General features: G+C 42.0%; 1 protein-coding gene across 1 annotated transcript; it reads right to left on the bottom strand.

Annotated features, from left to right (window-relative positions):
• Positions 1–70: 70 nt before the first annotated feature.
• On the bottom strand, positions 71–27,408 carry lamb1a (laminin, beta 1a). Its single transcript, XM_008411807.3, has 33 exons — positions 27,251–27,408; positions 25,826–26,040; positions 24,479–24,620; positions 23,129–23,202; positions 22,548–22,736; positions 22,354–22,417; positions 22,067–22,269; positions 21,837–21,957; positions 20,717–20,905; positions 19,950–20,126; positions 16,288–16,400; positions 16,052–16,131; positions 14,729–14,864; positions 14,268–14,426; positions 14,027–14,154; positions 13,682–13,802; positions 13,307–13,499; positions 12,239–12,382; positions 11,215–11,446; positions 10,968–11,131; positions 7,850–8,074; positions 7,250–7,467; positions 7,019–7,115; positions 4,896–5,265; positions 4,640–4,824; positions 3,997–4,238; positions 2,991–3,200; positions 2,772–2,916; positions 2,418–2,625; positions 2,168–2,309; positions 1,905–2,081; positions 1,667–1,826; positions 71–706 (listed from the first exon to the last, which is right to left on the bottom strand). Exons 1-33 carry the CDS (start codon positions 27,279–27,281, stop codon positions 567–569), a joined length of 5,394 nt encoding a protein of 1,797 aa, XP_008410029.1. The 5' UTR covers positions 27,282–27,408; the 3' UTR covers positions 71–566.
• Positions 27,409–27,983: the final 575 nt, after the last annotated feature.

The following is a 27,983-nucleotide window of genomic DNA, read 5'->3' as shown; positions in this document are numbered from 1 at the left end:
AACTAATTCTGTTATACACAGAAATACGCAAACAGATAAACACACCTCAATGCACAACTGCATCACAATGACTTATTTAAAACATTTTATTAAAATTATTTTGGGTTTTAAAGATACGATTTGGTAAAACAGAACAACTGTAAAAGAACAGGTTGCAGTCAGATGGTTAAAACATTCTCGTTTTGAGAAGTTATTCTCTCTTCCACTGATTCATTCAGTCAAAGTTAATGAAATCAGTCGATTAAAATTTGTAGACAATAGCTTTAGAAAAATCTTACTTGTCTTACAATGGAATTCATATTAAAGCTAATATGTTTGGCAACAATCCTAAAATTAACTAAAAGATCAAATATAGAATAGTAAACAAAAACAATTTTTTTAATATGAAAAACTCTTTGGTCTTTTCTGAATAAATCAGTAATTGTACTTAAACATGGATTAGCACAGCAACTTTCTAGTCGTTGGCCTCCCCCCAAAAACAAATCAGAGCCAAATAAAACAGATTTGAAGTAATAAAAAGGTGGATATGCTTTTGTAACTGGGCTCAGGATGATGATGCGATGGGTCTAAAATGAGCAGGTGCTGTAGAGCGTGACCTTATGGCTGATTTCCTGCAGCAGCTTCTTCACTGCTGCCTCCATCTCAACCAGCTGTTCAGCTTTCAACTCAAGAGTTCGCTGATTGTCATCATACGACTTTTCCAGATCTGAAACAAGAAAACATTTTCTTTCCGTCAGACATCTGTTGTGTTTTCTGGGTAACTTAAAAAAAATTATAAGCCAAGAAAATAAATGAAATAAATGGAAAATAAATAAGCACTCAAAGGAAGAACAAGTTCTACAAATGATTTTGTTAAAGATAGCTCTGAAATTTTAGAGAAAAAGAGAATGGTAGACAAATTAAATTTTTTTCTGTACATGTTGGTCCAGGACTTGCACCAAATATCTCCAAAACAAAGATTGATTAAAAATATTGACAACAATCTCATATTTCTTTCCAAAATACAAAATGAAGAAATGATATCCCTTATTTGTAAGAAAATCCCTTACAACCAAGAGATTAGAGAAATCAATAATTCATTTGATTATATATATATATTTCACTTTATAAAAATAGTGAAAAACATTCTTTTCTCAAATTAGTGACCTTTAAGTATTCCGTTTTTAAAATTAGAGGGATTATTTGTTGCCTGATTAGATCAGTTTATTAACAAACACAACATTTTATGTAGAAATCAATTTGGGTTTTGCAAGAATCATTCTACCTCTACATGTTTGAAGAAAAATCTGCTGGAATAGACAAACTTTTTTTTTTTATAAATATATTTATAGACTTTAGAAAAAGCTTTTGATACCATTGATGACAGGACTTTGCTGAAAAAGTTCAGTAAATATGCTATTAGAGGACTGATACATGAATGCACTTCAGTTAATTAGAAAAATGAAACGTTAGATCTGACTTATATAAACCATGGACTATCCCAAAACCTTTCATTTTATACATCAATAATTTTCCCCCCCCCCCACTTCTCTTTGAACCACTTTTGACAAAACCAAAGAGAGCAGATTTTCTTTTAATAATAAAGTATAACAGTGTCAAGGTATAGTGAAATATGTTGACTCAGTGGCATACTGGATCATTTTTTATATCATGTTTGTGAAATCACCTTTCAGCAGCTGCAACTTGTCACTGGCTTGCAGCAGCAGCTGTTTGGCCTGGTTCTGCAGCGACTCCGCCCTTTTCTTAGCGTCGGCCACGCCCACCGCTTTCTGATCTATCAGCTGTTCCACTGCGCTGTACTTTTGCTTCACCTCCGACTCCAACTCCTACAACATGCACAAGGGCGTCAGAACAGCAGAGGCAGAATTACAGAAAAGACTAAACCGTCAGACGGCTGAGCCCACCTTTTTGACCTCCTCTGCGATCCTTCCGATGTCTGCGGCTTCCTGATTGGCCTGCTTGGTTCTCAGAGTAACGTTTGCGGATTTATCGGTGAGTAGCTTCACATCCTGCTCGAGCCTCTGCAGCCTCTGGGTGGCGTTGTACAGCTTTGACTCTGCATCTGCCGTCTCCGTCTCTACCTGAAAACACAATATGTGCTTTTTTTTTTAATCAGATCTGACTTGAAGGTATGTTGAGGCAAATATCGACGGCAGCTGCCACTGACGGAGGAGAGCAGCTTGGTGGTGGTCCGGATGTCGGAGGCGGCCTGCTGGATGGCGCTGCTGGCAGCTGTGTGAGCTCTCTGGGCTTCTTCCAGAGCTTGTTTCACTTTCTCTGCAGAGTCCTTCGTATCCGTCGCCTGCTTACTAAACAACAACAGAAAAGTACATTTAATGTCCATGCGAAACAAATATACCACCCGCATCCTGTTGTGTCTTCACCAAGTTCTCTGAAAAACCTTTGAAGTGGGTCACCTGGCTTGGCGGGCCTGGTCCAGCAGAGTCTCTGCCCTCTGAATGTCGTCGGCGCTTTGCTGTAAGATTGCCTCCACGTGTCCCAGCTCTCCCACCTTGTGTCGGATCTCGTCCGTTAGGTTCTGCAGCTGAGCCGGTGTGGTCGGCATCTGCATGGCCAGGACTTCATTTGCCACCAGTTCGATGCTCTCCAGGTCTGCAGCGTCCTCTGGAAAGGCCATGAGAGTTTATATTCGACTGAAGCTTTTTGGTTTTGTCTCCAAGTATCTTGTTTTGCCTAAAATGATGTCGCAAGGGCTGGTTTTGAACACCAGGAACACATAGAGATCTTGCTTTAAAGAAGGGGAAACATACGTGTGAGGAAATCTTTGATCTGTCTGATCAAGCTTCGAAGCTCCTCGTTGCTCTGATCCACCTTGTGTTTGGTTCTATTGGTCTTCATCAGGACATTCTGGGCGCTGAGCTTCGCCTCATCCGCCTGCATTTTCACCTCCAACACCTGAGGAGAGACTCCAGCTGAAGACAGCCCTCACGGTTCAGCTCAGACCACAAACCAGGACTCCAGAGACCTACCATCTTGGAGAGCTGCTCCACCTCTGCCATGGCGCTGATGATTTCCTGCTCGGCCTCTTGAGTCTTCATCAGGATGCTGTTGGCTGCTGTCACTGCACCGTCACATCCTTCTCCTCCACACTTGGGCTGACCTTCAGGATCTACACAGCCCAGACCGCCGCAGGGCGAAGACCAGCAGGAGTCTTGGCCAGATGATGGACTGCCACAGGTCTGCAAAAACCCACCCAGGACATAAAAAACAAACAATAAAATGCTAAATCTGGTGAAAAACAAGAACTTTCTGAATAAAATACAGAAATGAGCAGCAGGACTGTAAGGTTTGATTTACATACTATGGAGTTGACCCTACCAAGATCTTAAGTTATCTGAAGAAATCAAAAATATGTTAAGAGATCATGTTGTTTTATGCTTGGAAAGGAAATATCCTTGAAATGGGTGTTTTATGAAGACGAGATCCCTAAAAATAGAAAAGCAGCGTCTTGGTTGAAGATGCAGTTCAAGATTGTACTGGTTTGCTATGATGCAACCAGTACAATCCACGGGTCTTATACCAATAGAAAACTGAAGGTGGGAGGAGATTTGACACATTTTGTTTCTACAACAAAATAAAACTAATACAGAAGATCTGTGGAACACGATAGTCCTGGACTACCAGGAGTTAGATTGATTCCATGCAACATATTGGAACCAGGACTTAAACCATCAATAAAATCAGCTCAGTGGTTCACACTAGAGGTAAATATTCAACCAATTTTCAGTTTAAACTGTGAATGTTGAGTTTGCAAGACATTCATTTGTTTTAAACAGCTTCATATTTTTTCTCCCACTTTCTGTAACACATTTGATTTATCTTTCCTTATGTTTTTACCTGTAAAATAAAATTGAAGTGTTTTTCCAATGCATTTGATAAGATATAAATAGATATCATCATAATATCTTACTTTTAAAAAACCCTGCTTTTATTTGTAACACATAAATCAGACTGTATAATCTGCAGATGCTTTACCTTATAGCTGATCACTGATAGGTCCAAAGTCTCCATCTCTCCTGCCAGGTTGTCCAGCTTCTCAGCATGCTCAGACTGTCTCTCCAGAAACTCCTCCCTGGTTTGGTTCATTTTGTCTTCTGTAAGTTGCCGTAGGGCAGCAGAAGATTCAACTGGGCTGCCGGCGTTGATGGTTGAGGCATTTGCTCGCGCCTCGGCCGCTTGAGACTGCAGGAAGTACTTGGTGACGCTGTCTGTTGCCCCTGGTAACAGAAAGACTTTACATTGTGTAGATCTGAGAGGATCATCATCTCCATGCTTATAACAAAATAACTGAGGCGTTTTTGGTACAAATTATGATGATCATAAGGAAAAAAAATTGGTCTGAAATGCCATTCCCTCACAGAACCAATTTTCTCAAATGTAATCAGTTCAGGGATTGACCTGCAGGGGGAGACAAAGCACATGGATCTGATCCAGTCTAAATATCATTTAATGTTGCAAAGACCTTTTAATCAGGGAGTGTCAACATTTAAAGTTATTTAATTTACCCAGTTCTGATCGCCAAACAGATTACCGCCCATTTCTCGTAAGTTTTAGTACTTTAATTTTGAAAGGATCGTGTTCAACAGCTCTCTACAAGCTTTGTGCTGCGAGTCTTTACCTCTGATGTCGGAGTTCTTGATGAACTCCACTTGGTCCATCAGCTCCTGGACCGTTCGCTCCAGTTTCTGAGCATCCGACGTCACAGAGTCCAGCTGGGTTTTAATGCCAGAGCCCTGCTCAGCCACCAGATCCAGAGTCTCCTCGGTGTTGTTCATGGTCTGGCTCAAAGCTGCCATCAGGTCGCTGAGACACAAACGGATATCAGAGTTCACATCCAGCTGGGACATTTTCACATCGGGTCCCGTCTGACCTACCTGGCCTGTTGCAGCAGGTTTTGGACCTCAGTCAGAGGCTGCGAGGCCGGATCTTGGTCCAAGATGCTCTGGATGTCTGCAGCACTTCTCTCCATGCTCTCTATAGGCTTCCTGTACGGTCCGCTGATTCCACTGGCTTTAATGGAGTTGACTTTGTTGACCAGTCGGTGTGTCTGATTGGTCAGCTGACCAATGACGCTGTCCCACTCTGAGAAACACTGGTGGCACCGATGGCAGTCTGGGAAGGTCCCGTGGAAGCCACGGGCGCAGACGTCGCAGCGAGGCCCGGCCACGCCCTCCATGCAGACGCAGTGGCCGCTCACTTTGTTGCATTGCGGCTCCAAGGTGCCGTGAGGGTCGCAGTCGCACGCTGAGGAGACAAACGGCCATGACTTTATTCTGAAAAGCTGAAATCCACCAGTTTCTCACATAACTTCACCCACTTGAAAGGTAAAAGAAGAAGAAAGACCTGGTAACATGAGGACTTGAGCAACATCGGAAGTACGGGTCTCTGGTTCCCCAAGGTGGATATACGCAAGAGTCAATTAAGAATGGAAAAACTTTGTGCATTTTTCTATTTTTAATATCAGTAATAAATTAAACAATTAACATTTAAATGAAACAAAAAACAAACAGGTCTGAAAAAGAGCTGTAGTAGTTTGAGTTTGGATGTGTCGTTTTTCCCGGAGAGACCAATGCAACCACACCGGCTGAGGAATGGGACGGTATCCCACAGCACTGTGTGACCACACCCTAATTATTAAATTACAAGTGTGCCATGTTTCTTCTTAAAACTTCAATCATCCAACCCAATGATTGGTTTTTCTGTATCTGGTTCAAATTAAGAAACAGCTGCTTTCAGATGTAGAAACTAACAGCAACAAACCAGGACTTTTCTACTCCAATCTGCAGTCGGAAACTAAAGACCCAAAATGTACCGCTGACTCTCACAAAGTGCAGATTTTAAGAGCATTTGTAATAATATGTCCCTGCAACACTTGTGTCTTCCTGCTGCAGCTAACTTCATGCTTGTAATTCTTCCTTTTCATCCTTACATCCTGAAGAACAAGCTTCTTCACTTTCAGCATCGACTCTTTGGCGTGAAGGACCGACTTAACTTCTTTGTGTATTTCTGAGTAATGTGGCGGTTCTGATCAATCTGGTCCTGTTTACATGGTGCAAAAATATTTGAAGCTCGTTGAACATCTGGATGCAATCCGACTGCAGCAGAGTCGTTCTTTGAGCACAGACATTCCCACGAAGTAGTTTGGGTTTTTTGTTGTTTTTAACGGGCAATTAAAAATGCGTCTGAACTCTGGGTTCCTGGTTTTGGATTTTGGGTGAAAAGCTCTTGAAGAACACTTTAAGTTGGTTATATAAGTATTTGAATCCTTGCTGATTTTAGATTCATTTTAATGCACACACAGAATATAAACAATAATTAAGAAAAAAATCCACCATATGAGACTTCATAATTGGTCTGTGTGTCATTTTAATCCACTCCTCTTCAGAGAAACTCTGAATCATGTCTGTTTTTTGGCTGCAACTTGAATTTTCAGCACTCTTTGCAGATGTTTATCAGACCACAGTCTGGAGATTCGCTATATGCTCTTCTCTTGCCACACCATTGCTGTCTTAGCAGTGGATCTGAATTTATTTCTATATTTTAGGACTCACCCATGACTCTTATTTACTGCTTTCATCCTAGATTTCACAGAAAACAACATTTGTTTCTCTTCAAAAATTGAAGAACTGAAGAATTTCACCACGTCCTCTCATATCTCCTCTGGTCATTCAGACGTTCACAGGAAACCTAAGAGATTATCTGCAAATTTTAAATCGATTGAACTATGTGACATGACAAAATAGTTAATCTAAGAGAGTCTGAACTCTGTTTATGGTTGCACTTATTTCACACACATGCAAACTCATTTTTACCTTGCATAAAATAAAAAAAAAACCCAACGAAAAAAATATATATTTTCCTCTCAAAAATGATATATTTCTTTGGTGTGTAGGTGTTATGAACAACTCAGAAATTCAGCAGCAAAGGAAGTATAAAACTAGATGTTCTGTAAACAGACTTTTAAAAGCCAAACTGATCCATTTCCAGTGAAACTCACCATGACACTGGACTTCTGGGTCTCCCCAGAACAGCTCTCGGCACTCGTTACAAGTTCTTCCCCCAAAGCCAGGATGGCAGGAGCACTGACCGCTGATCTGAGAGAAATCAACCATCTCCATTAATATTCAATCACTTCATCAAGGATGGGAATATTTGAGGCTTAAAGTCTGACAACTGAGAGCAAAGCTTCAGTCTGAATTTTCCTCAGTGAAGCAGAAAAGCTCTTCACCTCGTTGCAGGTCGTCCCGTACGAATGCTCGGGGTTGCAGTCGCAGCTCTGACAGCCGGCGCCGCTGGCCATGTTCCAAGTGTCGGGCGCACAGCGGTCACAGCGTTGACCAATCACGTTGGGTCTGCAATGGCACTGGCCGCTGCTGCGGTCGCAGTGGCAGTCGGTGGAGAACTGGCAGCTGGACTCGTCGCTGCCCAGCTGATTACAGACACACTCTGTGGTCACAAAACAGAATTATGGACAGTTCATCAGCAACTAAGCAACGTTTCAGCTGAATGTTTCATTTTTATGTTGAATTTTTTTCTACTTTATATTTTTTTTTTATTTCACTTCTTGGCTTTCTGACTTCTGGCTACAGAGTCGGTTTCCTAATAAAAAAATAAAAAAAACTTATCTGAATATTGTTTGCAATTTTAATTTAACAAAATATAGCAGCAACAATAACCCTTTGCTTCACATTATACATTTGATATTTTTCATGTTTAGCCAGTCCATACTGGATTTTTAACCAATTGGTTTTCATTAGTTCTGTCTCAGTTACACTGGTTTCTCTGTGTTGTGTTGTGAGGTGTGGAGGAAGTTTTCGCTTTCACTCACTCCTGCAGTCCTGAACCAAGGCGTTGCCATAGTAACCCAGTTTGCAGTTCTGGCAGGACGGACCCTCACTGTGGTACAGACAGCGCAGACACTCGCCAGATCTGGCGTCACAGGACTCCGGGTCCAGCATGTCAATGTTGCTGTTGCACTGGCACGGGAGACACTGGCCACCTGCCTCTTCGGGGTTTCCATAGTAACCAGGTGAGCACTGATCACAGCGAGCACCTGCAGGGGATGGGAGGTTTGGTTAACAACCCGATCATCAGCGTCCTTGATCTCTGCAGAGTTTTAAAATGGGTTCAAGAGAACATACTGTAATAGAAAAATGAACTCTCACAGACAGATAAAAACAGATTCATTATGTCATTATCCAAGAGAACAAAATCCTCTGAAGTTCGTAAAATAAATCTCTTCAAGGGCCACAAACGGCCCCCAGCCTGATCTTTGGACACACTGCATCCAAGAAAATCCTCCTTCTCCTGTTGCCGTTTTCTCTTGAAAAAATAAAGCTGGTTTACTTTCATACAGGTAAACAAGTCAATGTACAAAAAGACACAGATAGTCATTTATCTCCAGTCTTAACTTCTATTTTAGGGGAATCAGGTTGATCAAATTGAGTGGGGATTCTTCCACAAGCTTCTCAAAATATATCTTCACCTTCTGAACTTAATGTTATATTCAGTTGAATAACTTTGCTTAGTTTATGGAAGCGCAGACGATGATGTCATGGATTCGAGTTTTGTGTTAAATGGAGAAACACCCCATTGACAAACATCTGCTTCCTTGTGCAGCTGTTTCAGTTTTTATTTCAGTCGTCAAGATTTTACATGGAGGTAAAAATTACCAAGGAAATTAATTTAAAGAAACCGTAAAAAACTAAATTCTCAAAAAAAAAAAAAATCATCTGATTGTTTTTGAATTTAGCAAATAGAAATATTTTGGTTGAGCTGAACTAAAACAGGTAAGGTTTAATCTGATTTAAATGTATCCATCAATTAATACAGGGTAAGTAAACATCTGGTTTCAGTTGTTTTTGTTGGTAAAGCTGTGATCAGTATTACTCTGGTCAACTTTACAGGAAAGTCCTTCATCAAAGCAACCTGCCAGAAGCGATGAGATTAGGTCAGACATGCAGACATTTAATCCCCTCTCAGCCCGTGTTTCTGCTGTCAGATGGAAACAAAGAAAGTTGGTGACTCACGCCTCTGTCAGCAGCTGATTTCACCCTCAACATCTTATTTCCTGCTTTAATAACAGACCTGACGTCTCAACACATCCCCCGCTCTCAGAGTTTCCATCGGACTGAATAACAGAGCAGCTTCTCCTCAAATTAAAAGCTTTTCACGTCTGCAGGGACCATAAGTCAGGATCATAAAACAACCCTCAGAGGACCATCTGGAGCTCAGAGCTGCTCCCTCCTCTGTAACACAAGTATTAACGGACCTGCTAGAAAGTCATGCATGAAATGCACATAGAAAACAGAGAGGAGAGGAGCAACGCCGACACAGAAACACACGTTTTAAAGTTCTTGTGACCAATCGGAGGTTCTGCAGCAAGACTTTGGATTTCATCCTGAACAACCCGCCCAGTGGTCACATGACTTCCTGTCCGGTCTGGAAGCAGTCGCTGGTCAGACTGGGAGGATGTTTATGAACCTCCTGGATGTCAGTGAATGTTTGTGGTGTGTGATGAACCGACCGAGGCCACAAATAAACACAGGTCTCTCACAGACGCATTGTGATGCTTTCAAGCTGCAGCCAGAAAACCAGAGTTCTGGTAGCATGAACTGGTGAGTTTGGTTCCCTGATCCTCCTGGTGACTGTGGCAGGTTCTGGGACTGAGTGCTCGTCTTTATTCTGAAGTGGATCTGCTTTTCCTCCTCAGCTGCAGCTGAAACGTTTCTGCTGCTGAACAGATTTGTCTGATAATAACCGGGCTTTGGATTTATGACTTCTGTTCTGAACCAACTGCTAGGAACTTATTTTTTTTTAGTTTTGTCAAAACTATAATAAAATGAATATATTTTTTGTTGTCCAACGATCTCGGGTTTTGACTGTACACCTTCAGAAGAACTCCTCTGGACCCTAAAGATGCAGGAACAGAAGATCCTCTTGAAGCTACAGAACATAAAGGAGTATTTTTTCCCCCCAGCAGATTGTTTTTATACTGAATGTCCTGATATTTCTGAATTTCTCCGTTTCAATTTGGCAAAAACATTTTGATTCTGTTAATGCATTTTTTGGTGGAAACCATAATAATTTATTTCCTGCAAATAAATGAAATACTCTAAACTAAACTTACGTTGATCATGTTTTAAAATACACTACTATTACCATTTAGCTTCTGTTTTGGTTTAATGTCTTGCCCTACTTTGTGTTCACATGATGTCAAAATTTAATGTATTGTTTTTTTTTATTAGATAAACATGTGCTTCATTTGCATAAATGCCAGAGGTGGAAAAATCAGTTTTAAGATAACGTCTATACGACTTTGCACAAAAAATAATCACAATCAATATTTCTACAAAAGTCAAGTTAATAATCAGCATCAATGTTGTAGCAAATTTTTTAAACTCCCAAATTCATATTTGTACAAGATGGGAAATGGTACTCAAGAAAAAGAAAAAGATTGGAAAAATGTATCTCTATTTATTTCTCTGGGAATCTTCAAGAATGGTTTTGTTTTCAAGGGAAACAGGTGATGCTTTTTTATATATATATATAAAAATGAGCTCAGATCAATGTTGCAAACTAATTTACCAAGACCCCCTTCAAAAATAAAACAAAAAAAAATTGTTAAAGCATTTTTTTAGTCTTATTGCTAGAGCTGACATTTAAGGGGTTAAAATTCAAAGAATTTGAGAACTATTTAGATTATGTGGTGATGATTATAGTGAGTTTGTATGTTTGTATATTAAATTTCAAATGTGTTTCTTTAAAAAGTACAGAAAGAATTTAGTTTTCACACAATATTTCTAGGTATAGAATCGCATAGGTGACGTTTATGTAAAAATATTCAGTTTGAATTTCCCTGACGGATTTGGACAAACTTGGAGAAAGTTTTAAGTTCTGTTTGTTTGTTTGTTTGTTTGCTCTGTCAGAGTGAATAAAGTTCCCACCTTTGAATCCTGGGCTGCAAACACACACAACCTGCTCTGAGGTGTCGCTACGGTAACAACTTCCTGCGAACTGCCGCAAACTGTTTGGGCCGTCGGGACACAAACACGGGCGACAGTGGTCGCCTGAACCCAGAACCGGGTCGCCGTAGTAACCATCCAGACACCTGAACGGGTGGGAAAGAATCTGTGAGGTCAGACGGAACCGATACGAGACCAGATGCTGTCCCTGCGGGTCACCTGGGCGCACCTGTCGCAGCTGTGTCCGGTGGTGTGATCCCGGCAGGCGGTGCAGCGGCCGGTGACGGCGTCGCAGCTCTCCGTGTGTCCGTTGCAGGAGCAGGGTCGGCAGGTCGGGAAGCCCCAGTGACCCGGAAGGCAGCGGTCGCATTGCCGTCCGTAGGCGCCAGCGACACAGACGCACTGACCGCTCAGCTGATCGCAGATCGGACTCTGGGACCCCTGAGGGTCGCAGGCACACTCTGCAAAACACAGAACAACGTCAAGAACTCCAGCCACATCGCAAAAACACAAAATATCACCATTTAGTTTTGGTCTAGATTCCACTGCTACACCAAAAATAATTGGTCTAGCATTATTTTTGGTCTAGTGTATGTTAGCAATACATATACACTAATATACTAGTGTACTAACATATTTATCTCTCACTAAAAAGTTACTTGCAATTAGTTCCCATTTTCAGCAATAGGAATCATCAACTTAAAGCAAATTCCTACATCTCACTGAAAATTATTGTGTAGGTTAGTACATATGTACAAACATATGTGCATGTTGTACTAACATATTACTGTACCAATACGGTAGTGCACTTGAATTAAGACAAAAATAACTTGCAAGTAACTTTTCAAGCAATATATATAGGAGCTTGTCCAAGTCAATAATTCCTTAATATTAATTTTAAAAAAGTGCTAGTTTCGCTGGAAGATTATTTCATTATAGCAAGACATCTTTCCCATATAAAAAGTGAATTAATCTGCCAGTACAAATAGCACTTCTTCATCAATATCAAGGATTATTGAATTAAGACAAACTCCTATATCTTACTAAAAAGTTACTTGCAAGTTTTCCTAGTCTTAATTCAAGTGTACCAAGATATTTGCAGTAGAAACTAGACCAAAAATAATTGGTAACATTTTGCTTTAGCAGTGTAGAAGTGTGAAACTATCAGCTGCTGCACCTTTTACTGCACTTATTGATTATCACATTAAAGATCCGTATTTGACAAGTTGTTTGTTCAAGAAGTGGTGTCTGACCTTTGCAGCCGCTCGGTCCAAACTGAAACGTGGCCGGAGCGCATCTGTCGCAGTTCCTGCCCGCCACGTTGGGTCGACACTGACACTGGCCCCCGCTGGGGTCACACACTGTGCTGAGGGAGCCCTGGGGGTCACACTGGCATTCTAGAGAACAGGAGTCCGACACAAGGGACAACTCAAAACACTAAATCTGCACATCCCGGGAGAGACGCGAAGAATTTACAAGCTCAGGGGAATTTAAAGAGGAAACAAGTCGAGTCTTGCTGAGGAAGAGAAGCTGGAGGCTGAGCGCTGATGAGTCTTTTAGGGATCAGCAAAGACAACAGGTCACTGTTAAAGCAGCTGTGAGGGAGGCAGTGGGAGAACAAGAGGCGATGAAATCAGATGCATGCAAAAAGGGAGGAAAGGAGAAACATTGTTAATGGGATCAGTAATATCTTGATATTTTGAACAAAAGTCAATCTGAAGTTTTTCGTCACTGCAAAACAAAAAATCTTTTTTTTTGTTTCTAGTGCAAATGTCTTAGTGCAGTTGAAATAAGACAAAACTAGCTAAACATTAGCTGTTCAGCGCAATGTGGGAGCTTGTTTTAAGTCAATAACTTCTTAATATTGCTGAAAAAGTACAGGTTATAAGTAAACTAATCTGCCATTGCAGCAAGACATTTTTTCCAATACTATAAGAAAAATTGTCTTGTTCCACTGGATGATTGTTTTACTTACAGCTAGGGCTTTTTCATCAATATTAAGGAATCTTCAACTTAAAGCAAGCTCCGAAATTTCACTGAAAAGTAATGTGTAGGTTAGCTTTGTCTTATTTCAAGATATTTGCACTAAAAACTAAACCAAAAATGTATGCTAGGATTTTTTTTTACAGTGTTTTCTTGTTGAAAATGTTTTCATGCATCTCTTCCTGGTTTTTTCTGAGGTGTGACTGGAATAATCCCCTCTGAATCAGAGCCGAGCTCAAGTCAAACCCTGAGGGGAATTCCTGCAGTCAGCCTGATTGGGCTGGGTCAAAGGTCGGCGTCCGGGGTTAAGTAGAGACATTCCTCAGAGTGCCGAGTACCTTTAGCTCCCTGGTGCAACAGGGCAGAGATGCTGAAGATGAAGTTCCTGCAGATGTCAGTCATCGGAGTTTTAATGACACTCTGGCTGTTCTCCAGACATCGATAACGCTGAAACGTTTCCCAGGCGCTTGCGTCCCCTCCCACAGAGGAGGTGAATATCTCTAGGTTCTTACAGTGCGGCATCAACACGATCTGAGGGACGGGGAGAAAAACACTGAGCTGGAGGTCCAGAACACGCGCAGACCTGCAGTCTCAGTCCGGTTAGCACGACATGGACCACTGATAAACTCTGAGTAAATGACTCAGTCAGTGAACTCGGTGGGTTCTTTGAGTGGAAGAAAGGTCAGAAATGAGAAGGTGAACAGTTTCCTCACCGAGTCGATGAGCGTGTACGGAGAGTGGACTTCGCTGAGGGCCGAGTAGAGCGGGAGACTGAGGCGGATCGTGTAGTTCAGCCCAGATTCAAAACAAACCGCTCTCGGTAGAACCACGTACCTGTGGACGCAGAGTCAGCGTACTCTTCAATCACTCATGACTTTTAATCCCATCTTTAAAAAGAACAACAATAAACCAGAATTTGGTGTTTTACTTGACTTGTTTTTTGTTTTTACGTGGGGTTTCCAAAGTTAGCCAAATCCAGCACTGAATGCTAGAGTTCAAGATCTCCTGGTCTTTCCAACTGGTTTCCTTTGCATGCTCCATTTTGTTCACTCACTCACCGCGAGCTGGGATGAAGGGAGATCATTTGGTTGTCGTCGTCTGGCACCGTGTTGACGCAGCGGCTGTCAGCTGTAATTGGTCCAGGCCTCATTACCATCATCAGAACCTCCTCCCATTGGTCGGGCAGCTGCAGAAGTACGTCACAGCAAAGTGAAACGGCATCTTCCTGACTGACGATGCATCCCACGGGTTTCCAGCATTTCCTGGTTTGCGGTATCAAACCAACAGGTTGAGTCTCACCTGAGGCTCATAGCGGATAAGAATGTCGTACTCCATGGAATGAGGGATGTTGTCCACAGAGAAATCCAGGAAGGCTCCTTCAGGGACATTGACCAGGCCGACGCCTGTCCAGGTGGGACTGCGGTCATGAGGGTGGGGTCTGGGCACCATCGTCACTCCCTATAGACACAGAGGAAAACGAGTTAGAGAAACAGTTCTGTTTTCATTCCATGTTTAGTGCTTCAGAAATTAAAACGTCTCAGTTTAAAGATCCTGTAACAAAAACAACTAACAAGAATTTACCGCATTTTTTTTTCATCCTGCTGCAAATATTTTCTTTTCTTTTTAGGAATCAACTTTAAAGTAGATGTTAGAACTCTAGGAAGTTTTTTTTCTTAAATGTTTAACCTTTTTTCATTTCCCAGAGGTGACGTAGGATTAAACCTCCTTCGTCACATAAGAAGGTCAGAGGTTAAACTCACAGGTCCAAACTTGGCGTCTTCAGCCTCGTAGGTGTAGTGATCCAAAGCAACAAAGTAGAACCCGGACTCCACCTGATCGCATCGACGGCCGAACATGTGATCCCTGCAGACACACTGACCGCTCACCTGATCGCACCTGCAGACAGGAAGTCACACACGAGCACACAAACTGATTTGTCGCAACAAAAACCTGCTTGTTTCCGTCAGGGAGGTTGATTTATTTCAGCAATTTTATCTCCTTCTTGATGGTTGAACTGTACAGTCAAACATTTGGTCTGTGATCCCGTCTCATCAGTTCAGCCATGATGATCAGTCACACACCCAGAAGCTTGTTTTTTTGTTTTTGTTTTTTAGCAAATTTGAACTTAAAGATATGAGCCATTAATTTTGAAAACACTGAGAAATTTAAGTTATAAATACAAAGTAAAAAACTGAAGAGCTTTTAAATTTTTGTATAAAAAACAACAACATTGATTCCTGGTGAGATTCCTATTGATTTCCTCTTAAAATGGCTAAACTTGAACATCGTTACCCTAAATTTTACTCGGTTTAAGCCTCAGGAATGCAGCTTAATGCTCCCAATTGTTTATTTAAATGATTTTTTTTCCCAACTCTAGTGGCCTTCATTTGATAGTGGTCTGGTCGAGGTTTCAAGCAACCAGTTGTTCCACGGTACAGAGAGCTGCATTTAAAACAGCTGCCACTATGCACAGGTCATCCAACATGTCTGACCATAAGATGCTACAAGAAGTTTAATAAGACGCAAAATATGTCACAATCAGCAAGAGTGTTACTGTTGTTGATATGTCCGTATAATCAGAAAATGAACTAGTGTTACCTCAGTGGGAGATATGAAAAGAGAAAAACATGAAAGTCTATGTAAGGTTTGTCAGGGAGAACTTGGACTGAAAGTGAGGAATGGGACAAAGATTTCTGAGGCTGATATCAGTTTAGTGAAAGCCAAGGAGAAGTGTGTTAGCTAAAGAGACAGAGCGTGTCTGCGGACTGTTTTTCTTCTTTGCTGACATTGTTTGCTTAATGAGTAAAAGAAGGTACATTTTGGTGTTTAAGAGCAATAAAACCTTCTCTTTGCATGGATAAAAACTGAGCCTTTCTTTAAGAACTGATACTTAAGTGGGTTTCGTATTATCCACTTAAACCACATGATACAATGAGTGGTGTTTACAGATCAAGCAGAACTTCTGCTGCAGCGTTAAACCTGAAGGTTAGCATCCAGAAAATCCATCTTTATGAAAAAAACTCTCCCACCCTTCCTCTTTTCTAGAGTTAATAATTGGTGCGGGTGTATTAAAATGGACTCACCGGTTGTGGACAGCCCCTCCCAGGTCGCAGTCGCAGGGTCTGCAGCCGTCCATGTCGTTACTGAGTCCCCAGTGTTCATCCTGCAGACCCAGCAGTACGCCCAGTTACACATCCTCCAGTGTCTCTGACTGAAATTCCCCCCGTTTTATTTCAGATCGTGTCTCTCTGGCGTTAGTTCGCCACCTCTGAGGACCGCGATCTGACTGAGTGCAGAGTAACCGGAGTATTTTCCTCACCACACACTGGTCGCAGTCCCGCCCGATCACCAGACGTTTGCAGAAACAGCTTCCCGTTTCGCTGTCGCACGGGTTTCCTCCCGGAGCCGTACCCAGGGGACTGCAGGTACACGCTGCAACCATCACAACTCATCAGTCCCAGTCTACATCCTAAATGTATCCAGTAGCAGCTGCTTCTGTCTAGGTTTGAAATACAGGATTTAAGAATTATGTTTTGCTCCCCAGAATCCTGATTATCTCTCCTGCAGTCTTTTGTTGTTCTGTGGAGATTTCGCCGATGCTCCGACATCCTTAATTATTCACAAGTATATTCCTAAGATCGCTGATTTTTGATGTTTCAGAGAAAGTCGTTGTTGATGGAAAGCAGCAACAAACCACGAGACTACCAACACCGTGCTTAGCACATCTAGTCATTTCTGTTGTTTCATTCACTTCAGTCTCTGTTTCCTGACATATCCCAGGGAGAAATTGATCAGTGGTGGGAAGTAACGAAGTACTGTACTTAAGTACAATTTTCGTGTATCTGTACTTTACTTAAGTAGATTTAATAATGGGGACTTTCTACTTTTACTCCACTACATTTTACAGTAAGTATCTGTACTTTCTACTTCACTACATTTCTACAAAACTGTCGCGTTACTCGTTACATCCAAGTCGCGTTGCTCTTTTTTTCCGTTAAAATGTGAAGTTCAGGGATTTAAGGTGGCGCCGTAAAATCCGATCAATAACGTGACTCAGTGTCTGTTGTCACCCATCGGCTCCACCTTTACTCGCACGCGGAGCTCCAGACATGCGCAGTGGTTTCCTCTGAGCGTCAGTAATATAATAGCGCTGCATAAATCATAAGATATGGCGACATGTAAAATCAGCAGCGCTTCGCTTTCACAGACGGTGGGACTTCGTCCAATTTTTAACGTCACTTGGAAGGAAAGCTTAAAGAAAGGTAAGATCTGTGGACGTGATGCTAGCAAAGCTAGCTGTACTGACTGAGACACATGTTGCATCTGCGATGAAAAAAGGTTGCCACTCATGCACTGAATTACTGTGTGGAGGTGTTGACTGAGGTGTTGCATATATGGGACAACGCTGTGACCAAAGTGCAATATAGTAATATGACATTCAGGAACGATCCGATTCTTCTGGACGGATCTTGACCAAGTCCTATAGTGCTGAAGCCTCACTGAGAGCCGTTCTTTGTTCTTGTAATGCTCTGCGTACACTGCAGTAGCTATTTTATTTCATTAAAAATATCTTTATATTTAATTGGCGAATAAATAAAACAAGAACGTAAGAACGCAGAGCATGCTCATTGCTCTTTGTTTTCGTCACCTGTCATGGTGGAAGACGTTGCAGCAGGAGGGAGGATGAGAACAGTCACGGTGCTCCTCCTGCTTGGTTACTTCTTGCTTATTGGGCCTTGGACAGTGTTCATAGTTGAGCGTTGTTAATTGCTATGTTTAATGGTGCAGACAATTATTATTTCTGACATTGGCAATATGGGCAACCGCCCAGGGTGTTATTTTTTTAGGGATGGCAGGAGACCTCTGTGTATTGTGGCACAGAGATGAAAGCAAAACAGAATGAAGAAGAGTTTGAATTGTCACTGGTTAAATTTATTTCAGCTCTAAGTATTTAATATCTAGGTGTTTTTATGGGAATGTGGATCTTTCAGATCAATTTGAGAAGCAGTTTTGATAGGTGCACTTAATTTTATTGTCATGTAGCATGGGGTGCTGGTTTTGATTTGGTCTTGGGTTCAGTGGTCTAGACTACGACTCTGCTACGTGGCTCCTTGGTTCCATGTCCTCCTCTGCCAGTTGGATTTCTTCCAAAATAAATATGTGGCAAAAAAAGTGAAGTTCATGTTATGTTAGGACAGGAGACAAGATGTTTCCATCCCTGAAATTATGATGCATAGAATCACATATCTAAGTTGAAACTATGTTACAGAGTAAACACAACAAAAACATGCTTTATCTGTGGTATTGTTCATTAAAATGGCAAATTTCTGATGTATTGAAATTAAATACGTTTGGTACACTTAATGATATTAGCGATTAGGTGATGCATTCAGCAAGTACTTTTACTTTTAATACTTAAGTATTTTTAAAAGCCAGGACTTTTTTACTTTTACTTAAGTAAAATGTTAATGTGGTACTTTGACTTTTACTTAAGTACATTTTTGTCTGTGTATTTGTACTTTTACTTAAGTAAATTTTTTGAGTACTTTCTCCACCACTGTTGATCACTGACTTAAAGAGTCCACAGCCCTATGCAAACTCATTAAAACCTTGCCTCTGTGTGTCGGTGCATTAGGGTGTAAATAAACCTATGACAGGTTCCTTCTTCAGATCCAACCCCTCTGCATCTCCTGTCTATTACTGTATGTTGAGAGAAAGTGAGGAAACGTCTGTAAAAGTCAGAAGAAGTGAGAATCTATCCCCCCGCCCCCAAGCGGATCTGCTTTCACACCGACTCATTTATGTTCAGCGAGTCACATAGATCATAGATGATCTGACTGATATCTGCAGCTATGCCTCCTGACCAGAAAAACTCCTCACTGCGTCACACCTGCATCCATCAAAGGGGAGAAATGTACGTTAGTTTGGGAGCGCCACATTGGAAATCTTTGCGCACCATTTAAGCAAACACTCCAACCTTCTCTGGAGCATGGCGTATTTCTGAATGGTGTCTGTTCTCCCAATCTGAGAGACATGATGTGGGATATTTCAGAGGACAACAAAACAAAGAGAAGAACCCACATTGTTTTGGTAGATGCACAAGAAAATAAAAATCTGATCTAAAACTCTTAAGCTCACTGCACATGTATGGTAGGAATAAAAATCTAAAATATTGGTACTTCAAACCACTTACGTTCATCCAAGCATTAAAATTTCAGATACAAGTTCATGCTATGTTATCTTGTTCATTTATTTTCCCCATGGTGGGACAATAAAGGATATTTCTATTTCTATATTTGTGTTATCAGAAAACTATTTAGGACAGCATCTTTCACACTGGCAACATTTAGACTAAAACTCCTCCAACAGGATTTTATTTTAACTTCACTGGTAATGAAGACTTTCTAAAAGATAAATGGACATTATTCTGCAGGTAGATAACCTCGTTCATTTATTCTGCATGAAGGCTTTTACAGGTGTTGGGGATCCTTTGGTTACTCTATAAAAAAATTCCGTTGGTATCTTCATAGTATCAAAGCCATTGTTTGTACTCGCTTATTCTTGTAGGATCGCAGAGAGGCAGGGTTACCTGAACAGGTCGCCAGGCCAACACACAGAACAAATATCCATGCTCAAACTCATGAGGACAATAGAGAGAGACAAGTTAAGGTAGCAGTCATGTTTTCGGACTGTGGGAGGAAGCTGGAGTCCCTTACATGTACAAGGAAAACATGCAAACTCCATACAGAAAGGTTTCAACAACCTCTAGGAAATTACATGTCCTCTTGTTCTGACGCTTGTTACCTCGGGTTTTACTCTTCGGACCCAAAAAGGGGAATGTTTATACCCTGTTTCAACATCAAGCATCTCAAGTCAGTTCAGCCTGATGACATGTGAATGATTTATCAGTGAGTCTGTTCTGTCTGTGAGGATCTCTGAGAAACAATCAATGAGCTGAGCCTTCATGTGAGCCTTTCATACCTTTGCAGCCTTCCGGTTCGTCGCTGAGCCCGTAGTACGCCAGTTTGCAGTGTTCGCAACGTTCCCCCTCCACATTGACTTTACACCGGCACTGACCGGCGATCAGACCGACTCGGACATCCGTCAATCCGTCGCATATTCCTCCATTCAGGGAGCCCACAGGGTCGCAGTTACAGGCTGCAGACAAGCAAATCGCAGCAAACCAGTCAATATCAGCAGCGCAGAACTCTAGCTTCATGTCAGCAAGAGGGGAAACCTTCTGTTGACATGGAAAAATGTTCAAAACTAAATCTCTGGATGCTTTTCCATATGTGCCTCAGTGTGATCATCAGGACGTCAGGCTGTAGACGTGGACGATTAAAAGTGTGATTCTGTTGTTTGAGCAAAGGTGAGAAGATGATCTGTGAGGCAGGTCTGAGCCTGGATGAAACCACATCAAAAGCCTCCAACATGAAAACATTCCTAAATGTTTGGTCTTAAATTCATCCTTTCATCTCCCTTCATGAAAACGTCTGAGTGTCTGAAATCTGATCAGGACTCAGGACTTTAGCGGAGAATATAATATCATGTTACAAAGACAAAAGAGCATTTGAAATGAAAAGCACAGAAACTGAACGCCCCGCTGAGATTTGTGGCTCTTAGAGGATCCTGGTTCTTTCTAAAGTCAGAACTCTGCACCGACTCAGAGTCTTCAGGAAACAGCTGGACTCTGGTGTCATTTCAAAATCTTCACGGGTTTAGATTTGAATGAAAACAGGTAGACTCACGCTGGCAGATGTTTGGGTCTCTGAGGTCCTTCTCCGGATGTTGATAATAGAATGGTTTGCACTGCTCACAGTTGTGTCCAGTCGTGTTGTGCCGACAGTCTTCACAAACTCCTCCGCTGACGTTTCCAGAGGCCATGAACACGGCCGTGTCGAAGTGGCACGAGTCCGAGTGCTGGTTACAGTTACACTCTGAAAAGCAAAGAAGAAGAACAAGAAGGAGCTTTCATCACCAATCTGATGTCCAGTTCACCGTAGAACCGGGATGTCAAACTCAGTTTCATTTTGGGCCATATCAAAAATCTGAATGCTCTTAAAGGGCCAGAGTGTATTGATAAAACCCATTTAACAGTTAAAGTGTTAATAAGTAGCAGTCCCTCCAGGATTTTGTGATTGCTTTTTGTAGCTTTTCGTAATCAAAATCACAGATTTTGTGGTGCCAATTCAGAAATACTTAGAAGAAATTATTATGATAGTAGCGCTAACATACGAGGTTGAATGTGGCTTTTTATTACTTGCCATATAAATCACGGACTATAACTTTACACCAAGTAAGGCTGAGACAACAGTCAATTAAACCCAACATTTTGACCAACTTTAAGAAAAAATGCAGTACCGTGGGAATCTGTTGATTTTGTGTGAATTTTGAGGACTTGTGAAAAACTGGAGGGACTTATTGATGTAATTCAAAGTCTAGAGGGCCACATACGGTAAAAAGGTACAGCGGGCCAGAATTGGCCTGCGGGCCTTGGGTTTGACACGTGCCATAGAAGCCATTTCAGATTAGATTTATCCGATTATTAGCCGTTTCGATTTTATTAAGACAGTAAAGAGATGAAGTGATTCTGACCACTGGCAGAATCATAAACTTACATCTCAATTATCATCAGAACCCAATAAAGAATGAATGAGTGGCTCAATGTGGACCAGCAGTGACGGATCAGTGAAGCCACTTTGGATCACTGGAGATCTACATGGGCATTATTGGACCACTTTAAAGCTACAGAGACTGTATTGGTTTAGACAAATGGAAATGGCTTACACACAAGTGGATTCTTCTGGACCAGTTTACAGCCATGCAGGCCATTCTGCACCAGTATGGAACCATGAGGACTCAACTCACTTTTGCAGGCATTGGTGTTGCGCCCCTCAGCTGGTCTCCAGGGCAGATCGTGGTAAAAGTCTTCGCACTGTTCACAGTTAAGTCCTTTAGTGTTGTGGTTGCACATACAGTGACCATGAACCTAAAAGACATAAGACGGATAATTAATAATCATTACATACTCAAAGAGAATTGAAACTGAATTGAACTGTGCTAAGAGATTCTGTGGAGGCAAAAACCAGAGGACACACCATGCCCTCCATGCTCTGGCCTGCTCCCTCGACAGGGGCGCATTCAGACGCATGTCCGTAACAGAAGCAGTTTCCTCTGACCACCATGTCATAGATGGCGTAGTAATACTTCTCCTTGATCTCCATCCGAGAGTCCAGCAGGTTGTCTCCGAGTGTGTGCAGCTTGGTGAACTTAACCCGCAGGTTGGTGATCTTCAACAAGTCTGAACAAAGAGGCAATAATCACAGATCAATAACCTTTAGCTAACTGAGACTCCGGTTAAACTGTCTGATTCAAGGAGACGCACTCTGGATCCGTGGACTGTAAGGGTCTTCAATACGAAATGCTGGGTCCAGGACTCTGTAAATCACCTAAAAGAAGAACAATTAACATTCAATCTAACAACCAAGCAGCACCAAAAGGTCACAGTAACAGATCATCAGGTAAGGACACTGAAATGCCCCTTCAGTTGCCTCCAAATGCTTTCAGGAGCTACAGTACCTCGCCTTCAGTGGATGGCTCAATGTCCGAGTAACGAGAGTCACAGATGACATCATCAACCTTCTTCATCGGACCATGGGAAACTGATGGAAAGGACGACTCACAATCGTAAGCAAAGTAGCGGTAAACCTGCCAGGTCTTTCCATAGTCCGCTGATCGCTCAATGACCATGGCAGCTGGTCGAAACGTCTGATGAAAGAGAACAGGTAAAGATGACGCGTCCAAAACTCATCTGACTGTCTAAATAAGCTAAACAATGAGCTCATCCAATAATCAGCAGTGCTGGCATGGCCATATTTCTACTTATTGTTGGTTCAAGAAATCAGCAGGAAGCAGAAGTTAAAAATAGAGCCGGGTTGAAGCATAAAGATCTGGACCATTTTAATGGTTCCTCAAAGGTTCTGACCATCTGCTCTACCACACCAGCATCAACACTTGAACTCTGCTTCATCAAATCAGATGTCTCCACCTCCTGCTGGATGGCACCCCACTTGGGCTCAGCACCCAGTTTCTCAGAATTTCTGATTTCTATCTCCAGTAACTCAGACTGCCAGGAAGCCTTTGGTGTGTGAGGAGCTCACCTTGAAGGTCATAATGAGGTGAGTGAAGTGAAACTCGGCTTCAAGGTTCAGCTGGACGGTGACATTCTCCAGACCTGAAGAGCCACAAATAAAAGTCAGTTTGTATGAAACAACCAACCTCAAATGTTGAGTGATCGTCAATAGCCCCAACATGGTTACTGATAGACACTTCAGTGACAACATTCTTGCTTTTCATGCAATAACAAAGCATGGGTTGTTGAAGAAACATTATAGATACAGCATGCTACAGGAGGCCAATAAAGTTCTTGAAGAACTGGAGTGGCATGAGTAGTGGATTGAGTTTTAGTAGTGATACAGGCCATAGTATTCTGGACTCACTGAGGTTAATATATGTGAGAGAGAGTGCCACCAAGATGAAATTTGCAGTTCGAGGAGGTGACGGTGGAGTGATTAAATATGGGAATACAGCTAGGTGTTAGCAAAAGACGGACATGATTTAAGTAGACTGTTATTTTTATGAGCTGTGTACGAAAAAAGCAATGTCTAGAATGACTCAGAAGGACTTATGGTGGAAATGTCAATACTGAAATCCTACCAACTGTCTTAGCAAAGTGTCCACAAGACATTTAAAGACACTCAGAAACGGGTAGATTGGAGGGAAGAGCTCGTCGATATGTCAGGGAGAAGTTATATTGAAATTACAGAAGACATTATCAAGAGAAATCAGTTGTATGGTGAACATAAGGAGACCTAGGGTACAACATAGAGGTTAGTTAGTGGCCCATAATAATGAGAACGTAAAAGGTTTTGATCTAAATATGTACAAAGCCATGGAGATAAGTTGATGAGATTCAGAATAGGTAATGATCTAGAACCAGCTGCCCTGAGGATTTTGTTTCAGATCCCGTTTCCGTACGACGATGGGGATGGAAACCAGACTGAAATTCTCCTCAAGAGAGTATTATTGATAAATGGGAGGGAATCGAATAGGCAATTTTTTTCAAGGACTCTTATGGTTTGTTAGTGAAGCTCAATAACAACAGGACATTTCAATTCTCATTCCCAGCAGTCAGACTGTAGGCAAACTGCTTGACTCAGAGAAGAAACTATAAATATTCCCTTAAGTTCCTAACAGATTCTTTTCAGAAGTCGGTCCTGAAAATTAAAAGCCTATTAAAGACCTAAACACAATGAAACAAAAGCAGATTGAGCCACTTTTTGTTAGACTGTCCCTAGTGGCATCACTGTGGTATTACAGGAGACGTTTAATTTGTAAAGCATCTGAGCAGTTGCAGAAACACGCTTTGACCTCCATCTGTGAGGTTGAAACCTGGTTCAGACATTCATATCTTCTGTTTGAACGACAGAACAACACAACTGAATCGTTACCGTTCTCGGACTGCCACCAGGTCTTCAGCCTGTTGGGGCCAAATGTGGTGACGACGTTTTCAATTCGGTGGCTGTGGTTGTGATTGGCCAGCTCATCGTCATATGGTGCTGCTGAGTCACACACAAAGCACTTCTTCTCCTCCTGGTTAAAAAAACAAGAGGGGGAGGGCAAAGAGTTAACAGGGAGTTAAATTCCTCGGATTCCTCTCTGCTGGTGGTCAGTGGAGATAAAACTCTTCAAGCAAAGATTCCTGAGAACAAACTAAACCTTCAGCAACACCTTCAAGCTGGGAGGTTTCTACATGTGTCACTGCTTTACCTCATTTGTTGGAATAAGACTTTCCTGATCCGATGTTTATCGTCTTCGCTCAAAGAGCTTTTCCATCACAAACATTCTGAAAAGTGCACCAGAGGCAACGTGGGGTTCAGTGCTTTGCTCAAAAACGCAGAACCAGACCTCAAACACATCCTAAGCCACAGCTGCTGCTTATATTTTCTTTGCCCTTTGACCCTTCTGACACCAACTGAGAGTCTAAAACTCAAAACTAACATATCAGGTTCAAACAGTTTATGCAATCGAACCTGAAACCAACAATAGGGTTAGTACGAACAGTTTATGCTGACAAAAAAAAAAGTCCCAGAAAGGTTTGGTTTCATATCAGATTGGATGGAGAGTGTTGGACCTTTTCGCTGTTCTGTTTGTTGAAACATCTGGATAAACATCTGCCCGCAGCCAGACTCTCGGCCTCCTTATAGGGAGATCGTTTTACACAGGAAACACCACAGACTGTAACACAGACACACACAGTTTAACCAAACACACAGAGAGTCCATCCCAGGGACAGGCGGAAAGTCTGCAGGAGGTCAGAAACTGCAGGTTGTTTCCCAAGAGACTCAAACGGGCTGGTGAGAGAGGCTCCTTTACCGACTTTAGAGCCCTCAAATCTTTCAAAGAAGCCCATTCATTCATTCATTCATTTTCAAACTAAGAAGCTAATAGAAATCCTTAGTAGTTTAGTTAAAAGTTTAACCTGGACCATGAATTTTAACTTTAAGACTGGCCTAGCACCTGGTTTGTACTCGTTATTTCTGTCCACATACATGTCCATCTTTGTGAAAGTCAAGTTTTGTTCCCCTATGACAAAGGGCAACAAGACTGAAGGTCACGACGTAGAGCAGATTTCGTCATAGTGCGAGACTGAATGAGGCCGGTTGGTGTGACAAAGGATACTGGTGTTACAGTGTCCTGATGTTGGAACCATCAGATCAACAGAGCGGCACCTAAACTCATCGACCTTGAAGGACCAACTCCATTTGGGCAAAATAAGTATCAAACTTGTCTTTTACCTGCAAGTGGCTGACGATGCAGAACGGTTCTGGACGCTTCAGTCCGCAGGTAGAGGTGGACAGCAGCTGGTGAGCTCGGCCAATCAGAAGATCCCCTGTCGCTGGGTAGCAGCTGCCTTCAGTGCAAACATCGCTAAACTCTGGGAGGCTGAGGTCATCTGGGGCCCCGCCCAGTGAGTCTCCGCCCTCCTGAGCGCAGGTGAGAACCTGCAGAGCTGAGAGAACGAGCCAGGATTACATTCAGACCGGCTCTTTCAAGCAGATGATAGTCTGAAGACGAGGAGCAGATACTACTCAGCAGGATGAAGGTGGATGCATTTACAGCTGGCCACTACAATTACATCCACTGACCTTCTAACCTGCTCTGAGTTTAAATTGGTCAATAGAAATCTAGCACCTAAAATTACTGGAGAAGGGGAGAGACGCGTCTGAGTTTCAGACAGCATCATAAGGTTCTGCTCCATCAGACTGATCTCAGGTCAGGAATTTCTTTTAAATTGTTGAGTTGAATATTTAAAAGACCAAGCAGAGACAAGAGCTGAATAAAATGTAAGTTTGCTCCATCAAAATTTTCTGAGATCAGATTTATGTATAAACTCTTTTCAACAAGACGGATCTCTCTATTCACACCCAGTTTATCCTCCATTAGACTGACCCCAGGTCAGATTTAGAGTAGAAATATAGTTGTTTGTTCCACAGTGGGAAAATTCAATCAGCAGCATGTAAAAACATATACATTAATAGTCAACTTAATGTCAAATTTATTCATATAGCACTTTAAAACAGGTTTAAATTTGCACCAAAGTGCTGTACAAAAATAATAAAATAAGTTGATGAAAAGAAAAAGAAGAATAATACAAGAAAAAATATGTATAATGTTAAAATAATAAAACATACAAAGACCTGAGTAGGGTCATTAAAAATTATGCATATTTGTGCATAAAAGCTGTGAAAATAACTCCACTTAAAAACGTTGAAGTTTGTTGGGAACTCAGCTGATTTAAACATTTTATCATTTTTTCCTCTTCTAATCTCAGATCAGTGTTTCAAACCGAACAGATTAATTGATCTAAACTCAGCCGACAGAGGAAAAAAGTTTCTTGAACATTTTTCAGCACTCCAAAGATTTGTGTCCACTCTCTCTGAAGTTTCATTTTAAAGTCGTTTAAATTTTCTCTTTGTCCCTGATTGAAAACATCTGTGTCAGGATTCACCTTGTTCCGGTTCGGAACCAGTCCGAGCCCGTTCCAGAAAACTTTTTTTTCTTTTTTTTTCCATGGAGTTTTTAATATGTTTGAAACTGAAAGTTGAAGAAAATTAAAGTTTCCAAGCTGCAGCTGATCTCAGGTCAGATCACCGGCACTGAGTTCTAGGGCTTGTCTGGGGAAAAAAAACCCTCTGCAGAACCGAGTCACATTTACTCACCGAGCAGCACCGCGAGCCGCAGCCGCAACATGATCCACAACCAGAACCACCGATGAAAACCTCCAGACACCGGGACCAGAACTTGTCAGACCCCAGCAGACCTTCTGAGGATCCGGTGGGCTCCCAGGGCCCCCCCCCCACCAGACCCCCGGCAGCCTCCGCGGAGCTCCGCCTCCCGAGAGCCACCCACCCCCACCTCCGGCCGGCCCAGATTAAAACCACTCGAACAGAACGGTGGAACGAACGTGAAGCCGTCCAGAACCAGAACAGCACTCAGATTTAAAAGGTAAAGCCTGAAGAGGAATAAAGAAAAGATCCGCACTGAGCTCTGGAAGCCATCAAACGGCAGCTGATCTGAAGTCAGCAGAACATTTTTGTCAAAGAAAAGAAATGATGAGTTCAAAATGAGAACGTTCACAAATTGGATCCCGGATCAGTTTCATGCTGAAAATGTTCAGTCTGAAGAGCCTAGATCACCTTGATATTTTCACTACTGATAATTTATTACTGATTATTGCTGATATATTGATTTCCCTGTCTAAAACAAAGTTAGACTCTTAACCCCCTCTAGAAAAAACACACACCCCTCTGGAGGACCAGAGACAAAGACATTCCTGAGCCCCTTCCCTCCCCCTTTGATGAAGCTCACCTGCAACAACAAGGACGTTGTATGTGTGAGTGTGTGTGAGTGTGTGTGGGGTTTATGGTACCTGCTTAGGATCTCTTCTGGTGC

The sequence above is a fragment of the Poecilia reticulata genome, chromosome 6 (assembly GCF_904066995.2).
Source record: "Poecilia reticulata chromosome 6, P_reticulata-male-v2, whole genome shotgun sequence".
Taxonomy (NCBI): domain Eukaryota; kingdom Metazoa; phylum Chordata; class Actinopteri; order Cyprinodontiformes; family Poeciliidae; genus Poecilia; species Poecilia reticulata.
This window is presented reverse-complemented; position numbering and strand designations above follow the sequence as displayed.